The sequence below is a fragment of the Pleurodeles waltl genome, chromosome 9, assembly GCF_031143425.1.
Source record: "Pleurodeles waltl isolate 20211129_DDA chromosome 9, aPleWal1.hap1.20221129, whole genome shotgun sequence".
NCBI lineage: Eukaryota > Metazoa > Chordata > Amphibia > Caudata > Salamandridae > Pleurodeles > Pleurodeles waltl.
The window spans coordinates 1,154,960,308-1,154,981,804 of record NC_090448.1 but is presented as its reverse complement, the minus strand read 5'-3'; the positions used below and the strand labels follow the sequence as shown (position 1 = coordinate 1,154,981,804).

At 43.9% G+C, this 21,497-nt stretch overlaps 1 protein-coding gene across 2 annotated transcripts in view; it reads left to right on the top strand.

Annotated features, from left to right (window-relative positions):
- SPRED1 (sprouty related EVH1 domain containing 1) overlaps positions 1-21,497 on the top strand; it is a 252,830-nt gene that overhangs the window by 213,766 nt on the left and 17,567 nt on the right. The window contains exons 5-6 of one of the 2 annotated variants that reach the window (XM_069209011.1): positions 3,380-3,469; positions 14,076-14,225. In XM_069209011.1, coding sequence (XP_069065112.1) covers positions 3,380-3,469; positions 14,076-14,225 — 240 coding nt within the window. Of the gene's footprint in view, positions 1-3,379; positions 3,506-14,075; positions 14,226-21,497 lie in introns of both variants that reach the window. The other variant, XM_069209010.1, reaches the window with a different exon arrangement.

Genomic DNA, 21,497 nt, shown 5'->3' with positions numbered 1-21,497 from the left:
TGGTGTAAACAAACCTAAAAATAAAAATGCGTGTATTAAATAGGGATGAAAGTACATATAAGGGTCATACTGCTATTTTCCCCATAATGTTATGGTTTGAAATATTTTAACACAGCACTTATAAGCTGTTTCTTTGTATGGAGAGGCAACCTAAATCTTTTTACTTTCTCTGTCTCAGCTTGGCCCACTGACGATGAAGCCCTCTGGTCTTTCGTGATTTCTGTAGAACCTCACCCAGGTTTATTTTCTAATTTGTAAATTTGCGCCACCTACAGTCGGTCTTTGGTAAAACATTGTCCAGGTTTGCTGGCAGCTCATGCCATGACCTCTGTGCTCCATCCGAGTACTTTTATTTTTAAAGGAAGGCAGCGCTTTAGTGCTCTGTCAGGGCAATTTCTCTGTTGAATCTCAACCATGCAGTAGCTCGTTCTGCCTTTCCGGTTTCCACATTAATGTTTTATTTACTTTTTTTTTTTTTTTTTTTTTTTTTTTTTTACAAACTAAGGCTGCTTCGGAAGTGGATTGGCCCTTTTCAGGAAGGCATACATTGGGGGGGGGGGGGGTCTTTTAAGTGTCCACTCCTCTGTCCTACAGTGTTTGCCCCCAAAATGAAAGTAACATTAATTAGAAAACCACTTCATGTTTAAACAGTAACCTACTCGGTGCTGCGAGTTTCACAGGCAGCCTCAGTCGTGGCAAGTGCTTTAATTGGAAACAGAAGTAGCCCTTTGGAGTACCTGTTTGCTCTTGGGAAGTGCCGGTACTCATCCGTTGTAATGTATTGCAGCAGTGCTGAGAAGTGCAGGTACTCACCCCTTCAAATTAAGGGGAGAGTACCGGACAGTACCTGCCCATTTAAAGCACTGGGACTCGTGGGCAACATTGGCTGAAGTCTAAGGACCTAGATTTTACTGACGTTTGGACTATTTTGTTCTTAAGTCTAAAAAAAAATCTACAGATATTTCTGGGAAGCTGAAACACTCGCAGATTTGCAGGACCACTCACTATGGTAATCCTTTCGGCATACGTAAATGAGCAGGATTTACATACATGCAGTATGTATTTGCTTTATTACTCCAAGCGGAGAATATTTTGCAGTATGCGGTATGAACTTCTTTCTCTGTTTGTAATACAGGACAAGATAGCAATTTCAAACCCATGTACACTCCCGCCCTTTAAAAAAAAAAAAAAAAAAACAATAAATGAATATACTCGGAGTGCACCTTCAGTGTTCCATCACACTATTTTTTTCTTATTTCGTTAAAAAAAAACCCACAAAAGTTACATGCTAAATAAAACGATAGAAAAACACAAATGATTTGTTAGAAGACTATTGTCCAGTGATTTTTTTTATGCCACGCGAGACTTTAGAGACGTTAATTGAAAAGAACACAACATATCAACCCTTGTAACAGATGTTTTCTTTAAATAAAGGATGGGGCATTTATAAACTATTGCAAACAACCCATGTTAAACTCAGATCATTTGTTTAAATAACATAAGTTGTATTTGGAAAGGGCAACTTTTACCCTGGAGGGTATTTTGATGCTGAAATAACAGATGTTTTAGGGTATCTTGGTGCTGAAAAACAGGTTTTCATTGTTGCCCAACTCAGTGGTACTCATTTTATCAACCTCGGAAGGATGAAAGACTGAGTGGACCCGCGGGGATTCGAACCTGTGACTATGAGGTCTAACACAAATTCAATCAACTGAACCACCGACCCAGTATAAATGTTATATTTTACTACTCTAACACCTTTAGTGTTCGTAATGTCCAGTTTTCACATGTTTGAGTTGTTTCCAGAACTCTTTTATGATACTCTATTTTTTCTTCAGTTGCTTTAAAATAGAAGTGGTGAGGGTGCTGGGACTGAAGGAGGAAAGAACATCAATTGTGACCATTAAAAAAATTGTGACCATTAAAAAAAAGTTGAGGGAGAGCTCTAATACTAGAGACACTGACAATTGGAAGGAAGCGGCGAGGATGAATTGAAGTTAAGGACACCCTTCCAAATGTATAATCAGTGGCCATTCACTTTGGCTAAGATTCCAAATTTCCTTGGGGCCATTAGATTTCTTTAAACCTTGTTCTTCCGCACTACGCCGTTTCCGAAAGTCCATAGACAACCATGTTGCGTGAAAGGACCAGAGTGAAGTGTGATTTCCAGTTTTCTTATGCTGTAAGCGTGCCGCTTGCAATGTTGGATATGGTCTGTCATGACAGCGCAGCCTTCGTCAGACAATTATGTGAGGAAGGATCACCAGGAGAGGGGCTTTGTCTCCGCCCACATGTTGGCAACCAGGAGTACATGTTTTGATTGGGCAGAAATTGTGTGCTTCCACAATAAAGTGCTGGTCCTTCACACAGCTGTGATCATTTTTTTATGCCGCTGACAGAAGTTGAACTTAGAGGGGCACACTCATGATGGTGTAATGCTATTAAAGTGTTTTAGATAGCTGGTTATTTATGTTTGTTTGTTTTGATTTTTAGGTCTGGCACCTGACCTGTTAACCTACACCAATATTATTCCAAAGCTCTTTGCTTCCACACAAATACATATCCATTCCCATGCTATCTACATGTACTCCTTCACATTAAAATACAGCATTCTTTAAAAGCCAGACTTATTGGCATTGCCAGTGCTTGTTTTAGAGCCGTGCTGAAGTGTGTGTTCCATAAATTCATATGGGCACTGCTACATCCCGGGACCGCATTGTGAGGTCCCTGGATGAGGGGACCCTGGAGAGCTGGGATCCAATTCCAGGCGGTATCGCTGCTCCTGTTCCAGGGGGAAACCATGTATATTCTCCTGGAATGGGGAATAACACCTAGACGCAGCAATACTGGACCCAGTTTTGTGTTTTCTCCCTTCTTGTGGAAATAATGCGCCCAAATCTACCCACATTCATCAGCTGCTTGGAGCAGATGGTAAATGCATGGGGAGCCTTTTCTCTCTGCAGATGTACGGGGTGTGGGGGGATGGCAAGAGCAGTGCTGAGTTTACTTCCGTCTGGGGAGCCTTTTCTCTCCCCCCATCCCCATGCTGCAGTATGCAGGTGGGGGGCGATCCCTTGGAGATGTACCCGCAGGTCTGGTGTCTCTGGGGCCAGAATTATTACACCGGGTGTTTGCATTCCCCATCCTTCTGGGCCCAGAGGCAGCACAAAGCTCGTGCTTGCCCTGAGTGGTGTCCCTCTAGGATACTGCTTGAAGCAGCTCATACTGGAGCCAGTGCTAACAGGTTCCCCCCTCTGTATTTACAGCAGTCCTACTGCTGGTCAGAGGGCTGCACATACCTAGCAATTTCTTGGAACAAGCTTAAGTTAACAATACGTTTGCAAGATTTCCTTTAATGTGCTCAATTTTATTTTTTTAGGTTTCTGTGTCCACGGTGGCTACGAAAATCGAATCACTCGAAGGAACGCAAGGGAGAACATTCCAAATTCTGAGTCCTCTTGCCGAAAAAGTACGTCCTCCCAGTGTTTCAAAATCAAACTTTGAGGTAACTTGACAGTGTTGGTGTTTCATGTTACCAGTGTTCAGGACATATGTTCGATGAAATGACCTTGTCTGTAGGAATCAACTCAAAAGGATTGATGTGTGCAGTTGGCACATTTTCATTCTGCCAAAATCTGTATTTTTTTTTACTTCTTAAAAACGTTGGAGACAAAGCAAAGTTGATGAATTAAAATAAAACAAGTGCAAATTCATGTAAAAAGTATTAATTACAGGAGTTTAAAAAACCTGCAAAACCTATCTTCAAGAAGAAATTTCGGTTATTTGGGGGGGGAGGGGGGAGTTCTGACCAACCTATTTTAGGGTTTAAATCGTTTTATTGGTCCAAGAGGTGATGGTAAAAAAAAACTTCTACAGTTCACCAAATCAAAGAAAACATCAACAGTCTACCAATATAATTGAATGCAGAAAACTCCTTTTTGTTATAACCACCTGCCCATCGTGGTAGAATACTACACAATCTACCTTGAGTCTGGCAAACCCAACTCAGCCTTGCCCGGGGGAGCTTAAGTGGGAGGAGAGAAAGAGCAGAGACAGAGATTCAAGAAAAATAATTAGCAAAACAGGTTATCTAATTGAATGAGAAGTTTTGGCCTCCCTTTGTCAGGTGGCCCACTATCCGCCAGGGAAGCGGAGGTGATAATACCCACGGCCGGAAGACTCGTGCCTGCCATATCCAGAGATCTCCCCCTGAGTAGTAGAGAAGTCTGTGCACCACAGCAGCTCCTCTGAAGGCATTGAAAGCTTTCTGAGTAGCCACAATAGTTCATAGGGCCTCTCAGGCAGATGTTTTTGTTTTCCAAAGTGGGAGTTTGTTTTTGCAAATCAAACAAAAAGAAAATGATCAATGGAACACTGCAGGCCACAGCAGTTTCCAAAGATGCAAAGGTAAAACCTTCCTCTCTCTAACACCCTACTTCACAGCAACCCACATTTTTCTCCTCCCTGAAAGCTGACAGGTTTTGCATGTCGGCTAGGGGAGACTGTCGGGTGACATCCAACTTGTTCCATCTAAGAAAGATTAAGGGCCTGACTACGACCTTGGGATACTCCGTCACAAACATGATGGATGTCCCGCCCGCCGTATTACAAGTTCCATTATATCCTTTGGAACTTGCAAAATGGCGGACAGGATAGCCGTCATTTTTGTGACTGAGTAATCCCCTCTGCCAAGGTTGTAATTAGGCCCTAGGTCTTTTGACCACTGCAGCAAGGATTATTCCACCCTGCGAAAATTTAGACTTCAGTATTTTCATATCTGTCATTGGGTGCTGGATCCCGCAGTTCGACGAGCAGACACTAGAGACTTGATCCAGATGGAAAAAAATTAAGACACTACTTAGACGGGGCTTATATGGTACTTATAGATTCCCTGGTGGGGGGCTTGTGGAAATTGTATCTTTTCTGAAAATTGCAATGCCCTTGTGTTGTTCAGATCCTCCAAAAGACACCTAGGGCCTCATTACGACTTCGATGGTCCTTGCACAGGACTGCTGAAGCCGCTGCTGGCAAAAGACCGCCAGTAATGGAGGTCTTTTCCCTGCCCTATTAGGAGTTTTACCGCTGGGCCAGAGGGCAAAAACAGCATTCCCACCCGCTGGCCCAGCGGAAAACTCACCACAACGTTGACACCGGCTCGTAATCGAGCCAGAGGGAATGTTGTGGTGCGACGGGGCTGTCCATGGGGGCCCCTGCACTGCCCATGCCAGTTGTCTGGGCAGTAAGGGGGCCCCATGGGCCCGATGCCCCCTTTCCTCCAGCCTTTGCATGATGGTGAGACCGCCATGCAACGGCTGGCGGAAAGGGGACACGTAATACCCTTGGAAGCGCTGCATGCAGCGCTGCCATGGCAGATTGCGACCGCCAGGCAGTCGCTGGGCTGCACCCTGGTGGTGCCGGCGGTCGGACCGTGGCACATCTGCAACGGTCATAATAGGGCAGTCGGACCACCCTGTCTGCAGCGGTCTGACCGCTATCGACAGTGTGGCGGTCTTGAGACCGCCACACAAGTAATGTGGGCCTGAGTGTCTGGCATCCAATGTCTCATACCCACAGTTAATGTTGTGACATAGCATTGCCTCCTCCCACTCTGCCCTTGCCTCAGACCTCCTTAGTTAAGAACCATTCTTAGCTTTACTAGTAACATGGTGTAAGAGGTCTGCTAGTGTTCAGAAATAGTCTAACTTTGTCTGTTGTGGGTGCTGCATATGTGTCTCAGCACAACGTTGCCTTTAACCCACTAGATCGAAGACTCATGCCTTTGGCATCCTGAATCCTGACCCAACCAGATCCCTGAATGGTACTCCCTTATCTTCTCGGCTTGGTTTCCTCTCTTGGTGCATATTGAAGACATTGCTGCTTACAAGAAGGAGTCCTTGTGATAAAAGAATTTCTAGAGTGGATTAAACATATCTTTCCTCATAAACCCTCTCCTACATGGAAACTTAACTTAGTGCTGTTGAAGTTATCGTGCTGTCAGTTTGAACCAATTCATAAATGTGTCTTGCAAGATTTATATTGGAAAGCATTTCTCCTTGCTGCCCCCATTTCTGCCGCTTGGTTAGGGAGATGGAGCCCCTCTGCTGAAGTGTACTGTATTCCACTTTCCATAAATATACAGTTTTTTTAGGAGGACTCCCCAGACTTTCCTCCCGAAAGCAGAGTCAGACCTTCACGCCTATTAGGTTATTTCCCTTTCAATTTTTTTTCCAAAATCTCTTCTCTACAGCAAAAATATATTTACATTCCCGGGACGTTAAGAGGGTTTTAAAGTGCTTTTTGTATAAGACTAATGATATTAGCCAGTTTAATCAACTTTTAGTTATTTGTGCCTATTCCTACTGACTTAACCAGTTCGACGACATCGATTTCTACATGGGTTGTTTTATGTTTTCTTTTAGGTTAATATAATGCTAACAGAACTTTTAAGCCTAAACCCAACTTTTCAAGTGGGAAAGCTGCTACTGCTGCATCATTGATGAACTTTTCAGTATTCAAAATTTGTTAGATGATTGTACAGCTAAATACTTATTTTTATGATAAAAAGATACATGGGCTTTAGGATGACCAACTGCAAAGGAAGCGGGAAATAAGAATCCTTAATATACAAAATTATATATACAAAATACTTTACTTGGGCTAACATCAAGTTTTCATCCGGAACTTTATAAAGTGCGGTTTCCCCTGCTACGTTGTATTCATATAGTGAATCATTAGCCCAGTGTAATTTATAATTAGAGAACTTCCGCACCTAATACTTTGACCGTACTCATGTAGTCACTCACCTGATGATAGACTCGCACGCTGTATTTTTCATTCAGTACCTTAGCGTTCTCCCCCGAGCGGAATGGATCAGATTTATACTGGCGGTCACATGATTTGTGTCCGTCATAAGTTACGCATGCTACGTCGATCATAACCATGCGTAAGCATAATCATGATCTACAGTGGCCGCCATCTTATAACGTAGAAACAAAGTACTAAGTCCTATCCTCGCCCTTATATAATGTTCTGCCATCGCCAACCAGAGGGGTATCCGGTGAAAATACAAATTGACAGACAGCTACCTTCTTTCACAAGGAAAAACCCAAAGATAAAAGGCGAGAGACCGGAGAGAGGGAGGGAAACAAAAAAGAACAAGGCTACTAATCAGGCGTAATAAAATAAACACATGCGCCCCCCTCAGATAGAGAGAAGATATACCTACATCTACACCTCGGGGGTGACGAAGGGACGAATATAAACGGAAGAAAAAACCCGACCATAACTATATAGTGTGGGGCTGACTAAATAGCACATTCCATGTGTGAGGTTACATCTGAGTTCATCCAACCTATAGGGATATAGAGAGCGAATAACAGGGGTTCAATGTGTCCAAACTGTGAGGGAATTCCTCACCCACAGCAGGGCAACCTACACCTCCAGCTGAAACTGTCCTCTGTGTGAAGAAGGGGGGGTTGGGTGTAGATACCCTCAAAGATGGGGAATAACCCCCAACTCTTCAAGATGTTCAAGTGATCGCATTCTCCCATGGTATGTATTCATTGAAACCATTTTTACATGTATCCAAGGTAAAGACCCAAAATACCTCTAGCTTTTTCCTGACTTTGTTACATTCATTTTCATGGATATTCTTGATTCTTTTCAAGGACTGTCCACCTCAGGTCCTATGCTCTATGCCCCATAGTTTCACAATGTAGGACCAAGGGAGCTCCCTCCCTCCTACTCCGAATATTGGATTTATGTTCTGATATTCTCACTCTTAATTCGCACTCCGTTTCTCCTACATATCCTAGTGTAAAGGGCAACAAATTAGATATATACAGCTTGCTGTTCTACAGTTGGTTATATCATTGAGTTTAAATTCCCTATGTCTCCATAGTAATGTAGCTGCTACAATGGCTCCTGGACAAGCCTTGCAGGTACCACATTTATGGTTGCCTCTAATGGGTCGCTGCCCCATGATAGATTTTTGACAAACATTCTTGTCCCTTGGTGTGGTTGATCTAACCAACAAGTTATGCATATTTTGGTTCTTCTTAAATGCAAAGAGTGTTTTTTCAAGTGGGGGCAAATTCTGGTTAGTATTAAGGATATGCCAATTCGTCCAGATTATTTTTCTAATTTTATCATTCAAATTAGAATGCTGGACTACACATACCATTTGATCCGTCACACTTTTGTTTAGTTTTTCAAACATGGTGTCCCTGTCTGAATACTTGGCTCTTTTGGAAGATTCCCGTATGAGTCGTTTGGGGTAGCCTCTTATCAGTAGTTTCCGTTGAAGGATGCCTGCATGTTTATCATAATCTGAAATGGTACAGTTCCTTCGAATGCGTAGAAATTGACTGAAAGGTATACGTTGCTTCTGACTTCTGAGGTGAAAGCTTTCAAAGTGGAGTATGGTGTTCTTTGCAGTGGGTTTAGTGTGTAATGACACCTCTAAAGCTAAATTGTTGTGTCCTATCCAGATATCTAAAAACTCCACTTTCTCCCTACTCTTGTGGATAGTGAACTTTAGATTGGAATCACACACATTAATCCAATCACAAAATTAATTAAGCTGTTCCTCATGACCCAACCACATAAAGATGATGTCATCTATATATCCGGACCATGACAGGACATTTTCATAGAAAGGTGCCATCTCGTTATATATGTGGGTTTCCTCAAACAAACCCACATAGATATTAGCTACACTTGGTGCACGGGCAGCCCCCATGCTAACTCTTTTTCTTTGTTGGTAGATATCGCCATCAAACTCAAAACAGTTCTCATCGAGGACTATCTTAAGGCATGCCAAAACAAACTTAAGATGGTCCGACATTCCCTTTTTTTTAAAAAAGCAGTGAAACTGCTTTCCAAGCTTGCATTTGAGGAATGTTAGTATAAAATGTCTCAATGTCCATTGTCACCAACATTTGTGTTTTTGGATTAAAAGGCATACCTTCAAGTTTGGAAATTATGGGCCCAGTATATCCCTGACATAAACAGGGAGACTGACTACTCTCTGTTTGAGAAACTTCTCCACATATTTCGATAGTGGTTAAGTAATCGAGCCTACTGTGGAAACTATAGGGCGAAAAGAAGGGTAAACCTCATCTTTATGGGTCTTAGGTACCCCGTACAATACTGGGATCCTGGTTCGTGAAGGATTTAAATATTCATATTCCTGGTCACAGATGAGGCACTCCATCCATACTTCAACACAGATTTTACAAATTTCATGTCTAGTGTGTGTTTTCTAATTGGCTCTGCCTCTACTGTAATGTTCAGGAATGTCTAGCTTTAAATGCATCTTTTGTTTGTAATGGTCCATATCTAGGACTATGCCTTTGTCGCTAGATTTGACAGTAATCTGTTTACCTTTTTAAAGTTTACAGAGTGCCTGATATTCATTTTTTGTCAGATTGTATTGCGGTTTCGGTATAGATTTAAGCACAGCCCTTATTTTCTATAAGACTACATTCTCAAAGATTTTCATCTCTGGTCCTACCATATCCAGATTTGGTGTAAAGGTTGATGCTGGTTTCAATCCCGACATATTGATATCAGTACTATTTGATCTTCCTTCAAAAAATCTTTTTAATCTAATGCGTCTGAAAGATGCAAACAAGTCCTTCATCAATCCAAATTGATTTATCAGAGTACCTGGATAAAGGAGAGTCCTTTCTTAAGTAAAGTTCTAGTATCAATATCCATCTGAGAGAGGCTTAGATTGAATACTGGAATGGAATTCAATCCCTCCCATACTGTTGTCTCCTGGTCTGCAGTACATGTTGGGGGTTGTCTGTATTTTGATACCTCCCTCTTTGTTGATTTCTGAACCTGGTCCGGAATGTCCCTCTCCTGGATAAAAAATGATTGGGACAATTGTGTCCTTCACTCTGTCCTGTCCGTTTTCCATATTGGTCAAACTGGTTAGAGTTTCCCTCTCCGTGTGACTCAGAAGTGTCTGCGAAGGTGACAGTATTTTTATTGGTCCAAAACTGTCGATCCTGATCTGATCCATTGTTATATTAAGGATTGATAAGGAGAATTCTTTAATTATAGTCTGATACATATGTTCTCATATATTCGTTATATTCTTTATTCTATTCTGTTGTTATATTCTTTTGAATGTATACTAGAAGTTTTTGTTGTATTAGTTATTGGATTTTTTATTGTATAGATTTTATGATATGATGGTTTAGTCTGGACATTAAAGAGTGTGAATGAGGTATAGACCTGATCAGTATTTTTGTCTGTTGTTCTTAGTGGTGTGGGACACTCTTTTTGTATTGTCTTTATCAATTGTGTATATTCATGTTTTTGATTTATTCATTATTAGAAATGGCTATAAATAAAATATTATAGAAATATATGGCTGTTCCAGTATATTAGTAGGTACATGATGTGTGCCATTAGACTCTGTACTAATTGACAGAAGATTAGTGGTATATATATACACATTTGTATGTGAGGATTTCTGTAATAATTATTTTTCGACATACTCATCAAAGGTATATTTATCAGTTTTTGTCATATATTGTATATTTATGCAGCAGGATTGAAGAGTAGCTATACTTACACGTTTATTGGTAATTTCCCTGGATTAGCTACTACATTTTAACAGGGACCCTCATTTTTGTTGATATTACCAGTTCACTTTGTGACCAGTGATCTCACAGTATTGATCCAGTCGATCAAAGTGAGCTGGCAACGACTGACTGTGGTCCCGCAAATATATCAACTCGTCATCAGTATACAGGTATATGATGTGCTAGTTAATGCCTACACTGATCCCCCAAGCGGGGCCCTTGCTCCGTAACATGGCAGCAGGCAGCTCCATGGCCAGTGCAAATAGTACCGGAGGCAGGAAGCACCCCTATTGGGGCCACCTGTGAATGGGAAAGGCCATACAGTTTACTGTTGTGGGGCGGGGCGGGGGACAATGAGCCCAGGGAAATGCCAACCTCGCCAGTGTGCTCATCCAGCTGTTATAGAGATCCAACTCCCAGTGTATTCACCTATCGTGGGGTAACAGTCAGGCCGTGATGGACTTCAGCTGTGGATGCAGGGGAGTCACCGTAGTCCGGTTCCGACTCCGACCTGTGCTCCAGGTATCTGAGCAACGCCAGGACAAGCAGTGCCACGAACATTGAGCAGTAAAGTGCTCTGTATCAAACGCAGCTGGGGCCCCACGAGGCAAAATCAAGTAGTATGTGGCAATGGGGTTCCCCTCAGAGGTCATCTGATGAGCGTGGAGTGACTACTGGACCACTAGTGGTGTCTGTAGAGGAGGTGTGGGAGCTGTCTGCGTCAGAGCCATAGACCAACACACTTTCTTCTCGTAGTACTTTGAAAGAATTAGTGATGTGTTAGGAGGTCTCTTGCAGAGCTCTATCCCTCCCCTTCACCACCTGAGATTTGGTGAGCTTGGCACTGAATAGATTGCATCGGCAGCAGGGCTGGGGAGCCAGCCAATCTCCAGCTGCGGTGTCCTTCAGCTGGGGTTCGGCCAGGCCCTTGGCATGAAGCCATGTCCAGACATCCTCTGGCGAGGTAAAGATATGGATCTTCTTGCTGTCAACCAAACAAAGCTTTGTAAGGAACAAAAGAGCATACTTGCCGTTGTGATCGCGGAGTCGCTGCTTGACGTCCATTGTAAAGTTAGGATAAGCAATTATGGAGGCATCCTTAAATTTACAGGGCCCCTGTGTTCGAAAATGTTGGAGTATCAAGTCGCTGTCTCGATAATTGAGGAGGCAGGCAATGAGTGGCCTAGGGAGTGCCCCAGGAGGAGGTGGCTTGCCCAGGCCCCTGTGCACACGTTCAGTTGAAAAGAATTACAGCACTTTATCACCTAGTACTGCAATCGTCAGCCATTTTTTAAGAAAAAGTTCCGCGCTTGGGCTCTCCGTCCGTTCATAGAAACCCATGAAGCAGATCTTATTGCATCTTGAGAGCCCTTCCGCGTCCTCAGCCCTGCAGTGCAAGGACACCACACTTGCATTCAATCACTTCATCTGTGCTTGTAGTTCCTGGACGGTGGGCCGCAGAACTACGAGGGATGACTCAGTTTCTGTCGGTCAGTTTATGATGGTCGGCGCGTAGGAGGTTGACATCTTGCGGCACCGCGTCTCTTTTGCCTTTCAAGGAAGTTTTGGTGTCTAGTATGGCTTGTAGGACCCTCTCAAATTGGGTGGAGTGTGTCAGGAGGGTGGCTTCCAGCTGATGGAGGGGCAGTCACGGTGCTGCCCATGGGTGCCGACTTGAGCGTCGTCTCCCCATGCTCGTAAAGGGAAGTCTTCATGGTTTTAGGTTTCACTATCTTAATAGGATTCAGTGCGGCGTGTCGCGAGGTGCAGACAGTAGTGAAACCCTTGCAGGAGGTGGCGGGCACACTAGACCTAGGAGAGCCACCCCCTGCAAAATCCCATCTCGTCTCAGTCACATACTGGGGTCCCTGCTCCGCGTTGGACGTCTATTCCCACAACTTTTTCCAAAGTAGCAGGGATCCCCTGGACTTCCTGTGCCGATGCGCCTTCGTGGGTCAGTGGTGCACCACCAGCTTCGTGCCTGCTCATCTCAGACGACGGTCGAGCTGCCTCAATGATTAGCTGCACTGCACGGTCTCAGCCCCGCAGCCCAGAGCCCCCCAAGGTGCCCATTCAGCCTCCAGGGCATACGGAGTGCCAACTGAGTTAACCCGGTACCTTCAGGTCTGGCTCCAGCAGACCAGCGTGCTTCACATCGTCCCGCAGTCCCGCATGGGAGACAAGCCCCGATAGCGCAGCAGCACACCTCAGAGGCTTGGGCGCTTCTATCTAATGCAGGCGGGGGGGGGGGGGGGGCACTCCTGTGGAGGGGCCTGGCTGCTGCCTGTCATGCCCCGCGCCGGCTAGCTCCACGGCCCCTCATCTCCTCTGCTCGCAGCTATGCTCTCGGCATGGTGCTTCTCCCAACAGAGTCATCTTGTCCCAGACGGGGGTCAGGGCGGTGGGTCGCAGTTGGCAGGGCTGCGTGGGTATCGTTTTCTGAGGATATATGTAGGGCAGAGCCGGAGCTCTTCACAGAGGGTCCATCGCAGCAGCAATCTCGGGCTCGCCCCCAGTTTTTTTCAAATATTGTCATGACTCTAACATGCTTTACTAAATGATGTCTCAGAGAAGCTTTCTGGGGGCATTGCAACTGGTATCAAATTGTTATATTTTGCAAACGTATGTACATTTTAATACTGGAATCACTGTCAGTAATGATCTTGCCTTAGAGGCCGACAATCCTCTTTCAGAGATCGATACTGTGTTACTGCAAGAGGGCAGCCAGGACGGCGTGTGCTACAGGTGGGTGGGAATACTTCTCCATTGCAAAAAATATACATGAAAAATGATTGTCCTTGCCCCTAAATAGTATTTACTGGGTTATAAGATTTCCACACCCCTGGCCTGGTCTCTTAAATTATCTGTTTTTCGAAGAAGTGTTTCTAATTTTTTTCGCACATACACCTAGACTTGGTCCCATGAAGCCAATCTACACTTCACAAGAATTCACTGATTACTGAGAATATGTATAGGGATGCGAATGTAGTCTGCATGTGGGCAGTTTTAACTCCTGGAATTTTAGCTCCTGAAAGAAACCTCCGTCACAGCATCATCCTGTCTCGGATTGGTGTGTTCCCCATCTTCCTGTTTTAAATTTGTGGCTACAGGGGAATCAAGCCATCACGTGAATCAATAAAACACACCAATGCTGGAGAATTGTAGTTAGAGGTAAATTACATCTTTCTTCTTATTTAACTTAGTGGTCTACTTCTTTTAGGCCGCAAAGATTTTCTTCACTTTCCAAGTGCTTACCTTTCTTTCACTGATTTGTTGCAAATAATGAAAATATTTTTCCTTGGGACACAATTTTGGGTTGCAGATGCCATACTGATTTTGTTTCTTGATCTGAAGTTCAGACTTGAAAAGTGCTAGGTGTCCAGTGTCCTCTGGACATGTTTTGGGTTTACCCTTCTGAGACTGTGTTTATTTTGCGATGATGTTTAAATAAAGAATACAAAAATTTCCTTGTTTCAGGCACACCAAGAAAACACTTCCAATTCTTTAACAAGAGAGCATTTTTTCCGCCACGGATCTATAGTAACAGATGAACCTTACAGAAGCTCGAGCATCAGGTCTACAGCTTTTGAAGAACTGAACTCTAGAAGAACCTACTGTCATAGCCAGGTAATTGTGTGCATCTTGGTGTCTGCTTTTCTTCAAGACATTGCATTATTTACATTATTGTCATCCTAGGTTTCATAGTGGGTTAGGATCAGCCTGAGAATTGGTGAACATGTGCAGCTTAGCTGTACGACAGATGCCACCAAATTAGCATGAAAGAAGTTGAAATTAGCTCAGACCACAATTTAGATTTTAGGATTGAGCATCACCTGCCAGACAATATGTGTAGGAGTAATAATCAATAATTACTTTTGTTGGAGCCTCAAATCAAGAGAGTTTCCTCATCAGGGCATATCATCTCCAGTCCCTGCCATGAGTAACATGTTACATCATCCACATAGGTAACTAGTAGCTGCATCAAAATACCGGTCTCCATTGTGTTCTGTGTTGAAATGCTTATTTTTTAGGATTATAGTATGGTCATGCGAATGTTCTATGACCTCAGGCCACCCTTCTGGTCCTTTCATCGCTGTTAGTTTGAGTGGCCATGAAGAAGTGGGAAAAAGCAAATATAAGGCACATTTTAAATCTTTTTCCATAATCTTTTTTCATTTTTTCTCTTTTCATGATGCTGTTTGATTCATTGGTCCTGCTTTGACAAGGGACTTTTCTTACAGACACACACAGATCTTCTCCTTGATTTGAAAGCTTTTCAAACTGTGTTACAGAAGCCCCACAACCCCCATTGTATGCATTATCCTGTGTCTTTAAGCCTCTTCAACTTTGATCAACGCGTTTGCTCAGTTCGAGATCAAGGTAGCAGAGAGGACGGAACTTTGGAGCAATGTGTGTCATATGAAACAAGAGCTTTCGGTGATGTTCCTTAGCTTGGTCTATAACCTCAGCAAGGGCACCAGCCATACATATGATGCCCAGGTCGTTAGTGTCAGGCCAGTTCTGCTGCAGACTTTACGTGAGTGGAATACCAGGATACAGTCAGTAATGAAAGGAATGGAGCTACCTTGGTCAGTGGCTCCTCAGCCTAGGAAGTGAGTTAACTGAGGTTTGCAATTCTGTCTTGAAGCTCTACAAAGATGTTTTTTTTTTGACCCTTTGTTGATGACACTGAAGTTGAGATTTTTGACCCCAGGCTAAAGAGATCTAGTGACTGCATTCTGAGTGCAGATATGGAAGTTCTCTCTACTGACACTGGGGAGAGAAGGCTTTTGAAAGACAAGGCTTTCGAAATCCTCCTTGTCCTGGAAGCTTGCGCTTTATACTGACAACAAGGCCTGGGGAAGACATTTTTATTACTCTGGTGCAATTTTGGTAATTTGACTAAACAAAATTTTGTCAGAATTCAGAGATTGTGCCATCACACCACGAAGTGTAATTTCAGGGAGGAATTTTTACGCCAAATGTACTGTTGGGGTAATTTTTTAATGCAAGACGCATTTCAGGTAGATTTTTTTGCCAGAGTGGACTGTTCGGTAATTTTTTAGCACAAAACTACAAATCCATACCCAGGTGACAGTGTTTTTAATTTGAGCGGCAATTCCTTTAACGTTGGGGGCCAACGTACATTTCAGATAGATTTTTTACTGAGTGGACCTTTTAGGTAATTTTTGAGCGCAAATCTACAAATCGGAACACGGGTGGCAGTGTTTTGAATGCGAGCGACCCGAAAATCATCTCAAAATTACATTCTTGAGTTGAATTTTTCTCAAACAGACCGTTAGGGTAATTTTTTCAGTATATGTTGCATTTCGCCTAATTATGCGTAATGTCACACATAGTGCAAACCTTTTCAGTTTGGGAGGTGAATTGGGCCTTCGCTGCACCAGGAAGTTTTAGTTATATCATAGCACCCGCAATCCAAACTGCGCATCTAAACAATGAGCACAAACACAGTCTGATGGGCTTACATTATAATTACTCTGAACTTAACAAGGATCCAGACAAACTACCAGCTATCACTATAAAAACAAATCCAAATTGATGGGCTAGGTTTTACTCACTAGAGTTCCATTCAGTCGCGGTAGATTCCACCGATAGCTGGAGAGGCGCAATCATCAAACCGAGTCTTAAAAACAGTGACCCTATCAAGCCTAAAATGTATCCTCAAATTAGCTTCAATGATGTGGGAGCAAAAATATACTCCAAAGCCATCCTTCTGTATATGAAGGGTAAGTGGACGATCAGGTAATTTTAGATATGACGCAAGTGGGGTTTCAAAGAAAATTAGAAGCGTTTATAATACATACTGTGTGGTGAATTCCTTGTAACCATGCAGAAAAACAACATTGTGGTGTTTGGTAAAAGAAAAGGTAAGTCCTTCAAAAGGTCAGGTGGGGAGACAATAGTGGAAGAAACCAGATCTTAGAATTATTTAGATATGATTTTTAACTTAAAATTAAACTGTATATTGCTCTTCAACACCTTAAAGTCACAAGCTATGACAATAGCTGGAGGCCTAAAGAAGTTTAAAAGAAACTTTGATGAACCCTCTCTCGAACAAGTGTCTACAGCCTATAAAGTGCTGGTCCCTCCACAATTTCTATATGGGGCAGAAATACTATGCTTCGGCTCTAGCTAAGACTGGGAAAAGATTGAAGGTAAATGTCGATTAAATGTATTAGGGTTCCCACTGTGCTATGCTTCAGATGGCAGGAGTGGAAATCAACATTAAATCCTGGAATTTCGTAGCTATTAATCTCAGCTTGTCAGTCCATGAAATGACACAAAATCAACTTCCGGCAACTTAACCTGACCGCCCCACCTTCCTCTTTGGAAGGATATAACCTCAGGTGAGTGGGTGCTGTCCTTCATCGCCCATCGCTGGTGCCTTCATCCCACACCATCCCATCCCATGTACCACTCTCCGGCACTACATCAGCCAATACCACCTGCAGCTGGTGCTAGACAAAGTCCATGTGTTACTGCGTTAAGGAGCTATAGGGCACAACCTGTCCCACCACATCAGGAGGACAAGGAGTCTATTCCTTGTGCATTCTTATCCTAAAAAAAGATGGGAAATTACCGCTGATACTCAGCGTCCAATCACTCAGTCAGTTCGCTGTGTCCGAGCACTTCAAGACGACAGCTCCCCAAGAAGTCATTCCGCTGCTCCGCATCAGGGACTACACGACAAAACCTGATTCTCAAGCACGCCTGTTTCCGCCGCCCATCCACCCAGCTCACCAGGAGTACCTCAGGTTAGTAGTAATTGGAGTTCATTATCAATTCAAAGTTCTGCCCTTCGAGCCCCTCGACTGTTTATCGAAGGCCTGGCAGTCGTACCGTCAACGCCTTAGGCAATTGGACTTTGCTTGAATAAATATTACAACTGCTTGTTTGGATATCTAGTCCTTTGCCTCTCTGTATAATACACAGCTTTATATTTTCTCCAGTTGTTACTCACTGTGTGATCATGTGAGCACAGGGCACAGTCAAGATGTATTAAATATCATGTGTGCAACTGTTCTGTGACTTGTCAATTATCATTCATTCTCTCAGCTATCTCCATTAATTCATATTGATAATTCATATGAAAGACTGTCCATTGTTTAGCTAATATAAGTCATTCCACAAGAAACCATTGTCCTATCATTCTTTCAGGACCTTGGTTCCAGGTGGTTCATGGGCAGCTCCTGGCCTTCATTATGCCAATGGTAGCTGCACATCTTTGGCACAGCAGCATTTGTGTCCTTTCATGCCTAGTTGACTTGCTGGGAATGAGCGCAGTGGCTCGCTGTCCTACGCTTACACATTGGGATTCACAGTGGGTGCAAAAAGATCCCATCTTCACCCCCGACAAACACGCGTATTCTTGGGAGCAGTACTCAAAGCAGTGACGGGCAAGGCCTCCTCCAGCCCCAACAGTTGTGGCATTTCAAAGGCTGCTTCCTTTGTACCCGACGTTGCTTCCTCTGATAGTGAAGATGCTGATGAAATTGTTGGGAATGGTGCTGTCATGCACTGCACTTATCCCAAACGCACATTTGGCCATACGCCCTTTGCAAGAGTGCAATGTGAGGCAATGTGTGGGGATATCTTGTCTTGGTGGAGCCTAGTTGCCAGGACAGATTGCAATGATGGAACAACAAAAACTTGTTACCCGGCAGGCGGCTGCTCGACTCCGAGCTGCATGTGACCATTAACACAGACACTTTCCATATGGGGAGAGGAAAACATGTGGCCCAGCTCACAATCCAAGGCCAGTGGTCTCTGCAACGATGTCATCAGCACTTCAGTGTTTATGCCCTTCGCATCCTCATTCGCGCAGACAACACGACAGCTAGGTACTACTTAAAGATACAAGGGGCACACACTTGCCACAATAGCCCACACAAGCACAGACAATGTGGCCCTGGACCATTTGTGACCTGGTCTGCCTCCTAGAGGAACATCTCATGGGAGTGCACATCTACTTTGTAAACCTGCTCCGGAGAACGCTCCAACAAACGCATCAATGGAAAATAAAAACTCATGTGCTCCAGCAACACTTCCAGCGCTGGGAGGGCTCAGCAGTAGACCTCTTGGCACACGCAAGAACACCAAGTGCCATAGCTTCGCATCCAGATAGCCACACTCACAATCCATGGGCCATGCTCTATGGATCAGCTGGTCAGGGATAGTTGCTTACGCATTCCCCCAACTACTGCTCATCCTGTATGTAGTGAAGAAGACGCTGAATGCTCCAGTGGGGAAAATCCTCAGAGCTTCCACCTGGGCTCATCAGCCTTGATACTTGCGACTCCTGGGAATGTACATCTATCCCCATAAAGAGCTGCCACTATTCACAGATCTCCTCACCCAGCACTAAGGTAATTTAATCCACCTGAACCTCATGTCGCTCAGTCTTGCGGTTTGGCACCGGACGTTGCAGAAGGCACCTACATACAGTTCCCCATTATTGCATGCTAGATCTTAAAAAAGCCAGAAGGTCCTCTACTCCTGCATGCTACGCACCTGATTTGTCCAACACTGTAAAGATCTTCACAGTAGCTCTTAGAAGGCGCATTAAAAGAAATAATTTACTGCTTGTGGTACCTGCAAAAGTCAGGTCTAGCCAACAGGTCAGTAAGGGCATATCCAGCCGCTACCTGCTGAAAGGAGCACGAGTCCTTCTTCAAAATCCCAGGTGTTGAAGCCTTGACGGAAGCCTCAAAGGGAAACCCACCGTCCCTTCATGCGACCTTAACATCAACCTTATATGACTTAAGGGACCTGTGTTTGATCAGCTACGCTCTTGTCTACTGTAGTTACTTTCCTGGAAAGTGGCCTTCGTTATTATATTCACTTCCCTCCGCAGAGTTATTAAACTACAAGCCTTACTCGTCTTCCCTTTCACGTAAGACTATTGATTTATCCTCTTTGTTTCCAACAACCACAGTTGGTTGTGGAGCAGGCTTTACACACTTTAGATGTTAAAAGAACCCTTATATACTACACTGACCAAGCAGTGCCTTCAGGCGCTTGGCAGTTCCACCTAGGAAATCCAATTTCCAAAGCGGGATTTGCCCGCTGGAGCGACAAATGCTTTGAAATTTGCTCTGTCAAAGACAAACTCCCACTAGTTTGACTGGGACACATTCAACTCGAAATGAAGGTGCCACTATGGCTATCTTAGGCAACATTCCACTTTCAGACAGTGCTTAATTTGTAAATAAAAACTTGCCGGTGCTCTTAAACACGCGTCTGCTTCAATTAAATGTGCCAACATGGAATACTAAGGCAGCGTAATCCTGAAGCCATCTCGGGCCTCTTCAATCCATTCACAGCCACTCCCTGCCCCTTCAGCTCACTCTTGCAGTTTTCTTCTTACTCCCATTGTGATGCTTTTTTCGTTTTTTCTCTTCCTTCGTCTTTCCCATAGGTGTTTTTTGCTTGCAGTAAATTCTTGAGGCAGAAAAAATAGTGCCGGCCCCCAAAAATAAGTGCTGGTGCTCTGCACCGGAAACAACAATCACAAATTAAGCGCTGCTTTCAGACATCCGTAAAGCAACGCATTAGGTCCTATTGTGGACCTGGTCACCTCAACAAAGAGACCTGGATTCAGCCTTCAACCCACCCGCTAGGGGAGCAGCCTCCATCTCTGCCATTCCATGGCTCAGTTCATCAGTACGTATCTTTTGTGCTCCCTGGGAGGGGTTGCACACCTAGGCTTCCCCAGCAAAAGCCATAGTATGCTCTACAACTACCCCACACCCGATTGAACTTACAAGAAAAGCCCCTGGTCTCTCACACGACTCTTTCCATAGAGTTGTACATTCCTGTTCTTCACATATCCCTCTCGCATGGTGGAGGTACACCAGCACCAGTCGGAGGGTGCGGGACAATAGCTGTGCCCCGGTTAGGTCTATATCTGCATGGTGGCCACAACAGGAACACCCAGGACCACCAACTCTTTTCACGCATTTACAAAGCATTACTGTACAAACTTTATGCCTCACTAGAAGCACAGGGAAAAAACACAGTCTAAAGTGGAACCTGTGTCTGGTACATTGCAGGTTTTAGGGGAGGTATCACCAGTCGCATGAAAACCAAATCCTCCTCTTTGAAGGAAAGCAAACTACAGTGCCCGCAGCAAACACTAGATGGCAGGGGTGTGCACAGCATGTGAAGAGCATTGCAGTGTGCATCCTATTGTTACAGACAAGTGATGGCTTCCTCGCAGGTAGGACACTTTTTAGGGTGAGCGTAGCAGCATGCAAGCACTGCTTTTCCAACATGTTGGGATGTATCTGGGCTTTTAACACACCCACCTCACGTTCATCACTACCACTCGTTCCTGGGCTTGCCCCTCAAAAATCCTTTTATGACATTAGTAAATACATGGTTTACGTTTGTCCCTCCTTGGGGAGGTTTTGTTACAACCTTGGCCATTGCTCCTGTTACATAGCTAATTGCACTTTTGCCGATAAGTTTGACTGCGAGCGAACTTCTTTTTCCTTTTGTGTGTCTCTTCACGCTGATGCTCATGGTATCCGTAGCGCTGTGAATCGTCTCGCTCATGTGAAACTGTTTTACAGTTTATGTGGCAAGAAAAGTCCGGTTAGGAGTTTACAACGCTAATAGCTCTAACTCGAGCAAATGCGAGACCATTTGCATTGCAAATGCTTGTTTTTTCTTCCATGCAATTTACAGAAACGCACTACAGAGAAAGAAAATGCTCCTATCACTTTCATGGAGAAGCATTCCCATGGGGAAATCTGTAAATGTACACCTTGGTTTCATTGATACTTTCACCCTAGCACAGATGTTTAAGATCATAAACTACTACTACGACCAAATTTGGGGATGCAGTGTTACAAAGGGTGTCATATACTCCAG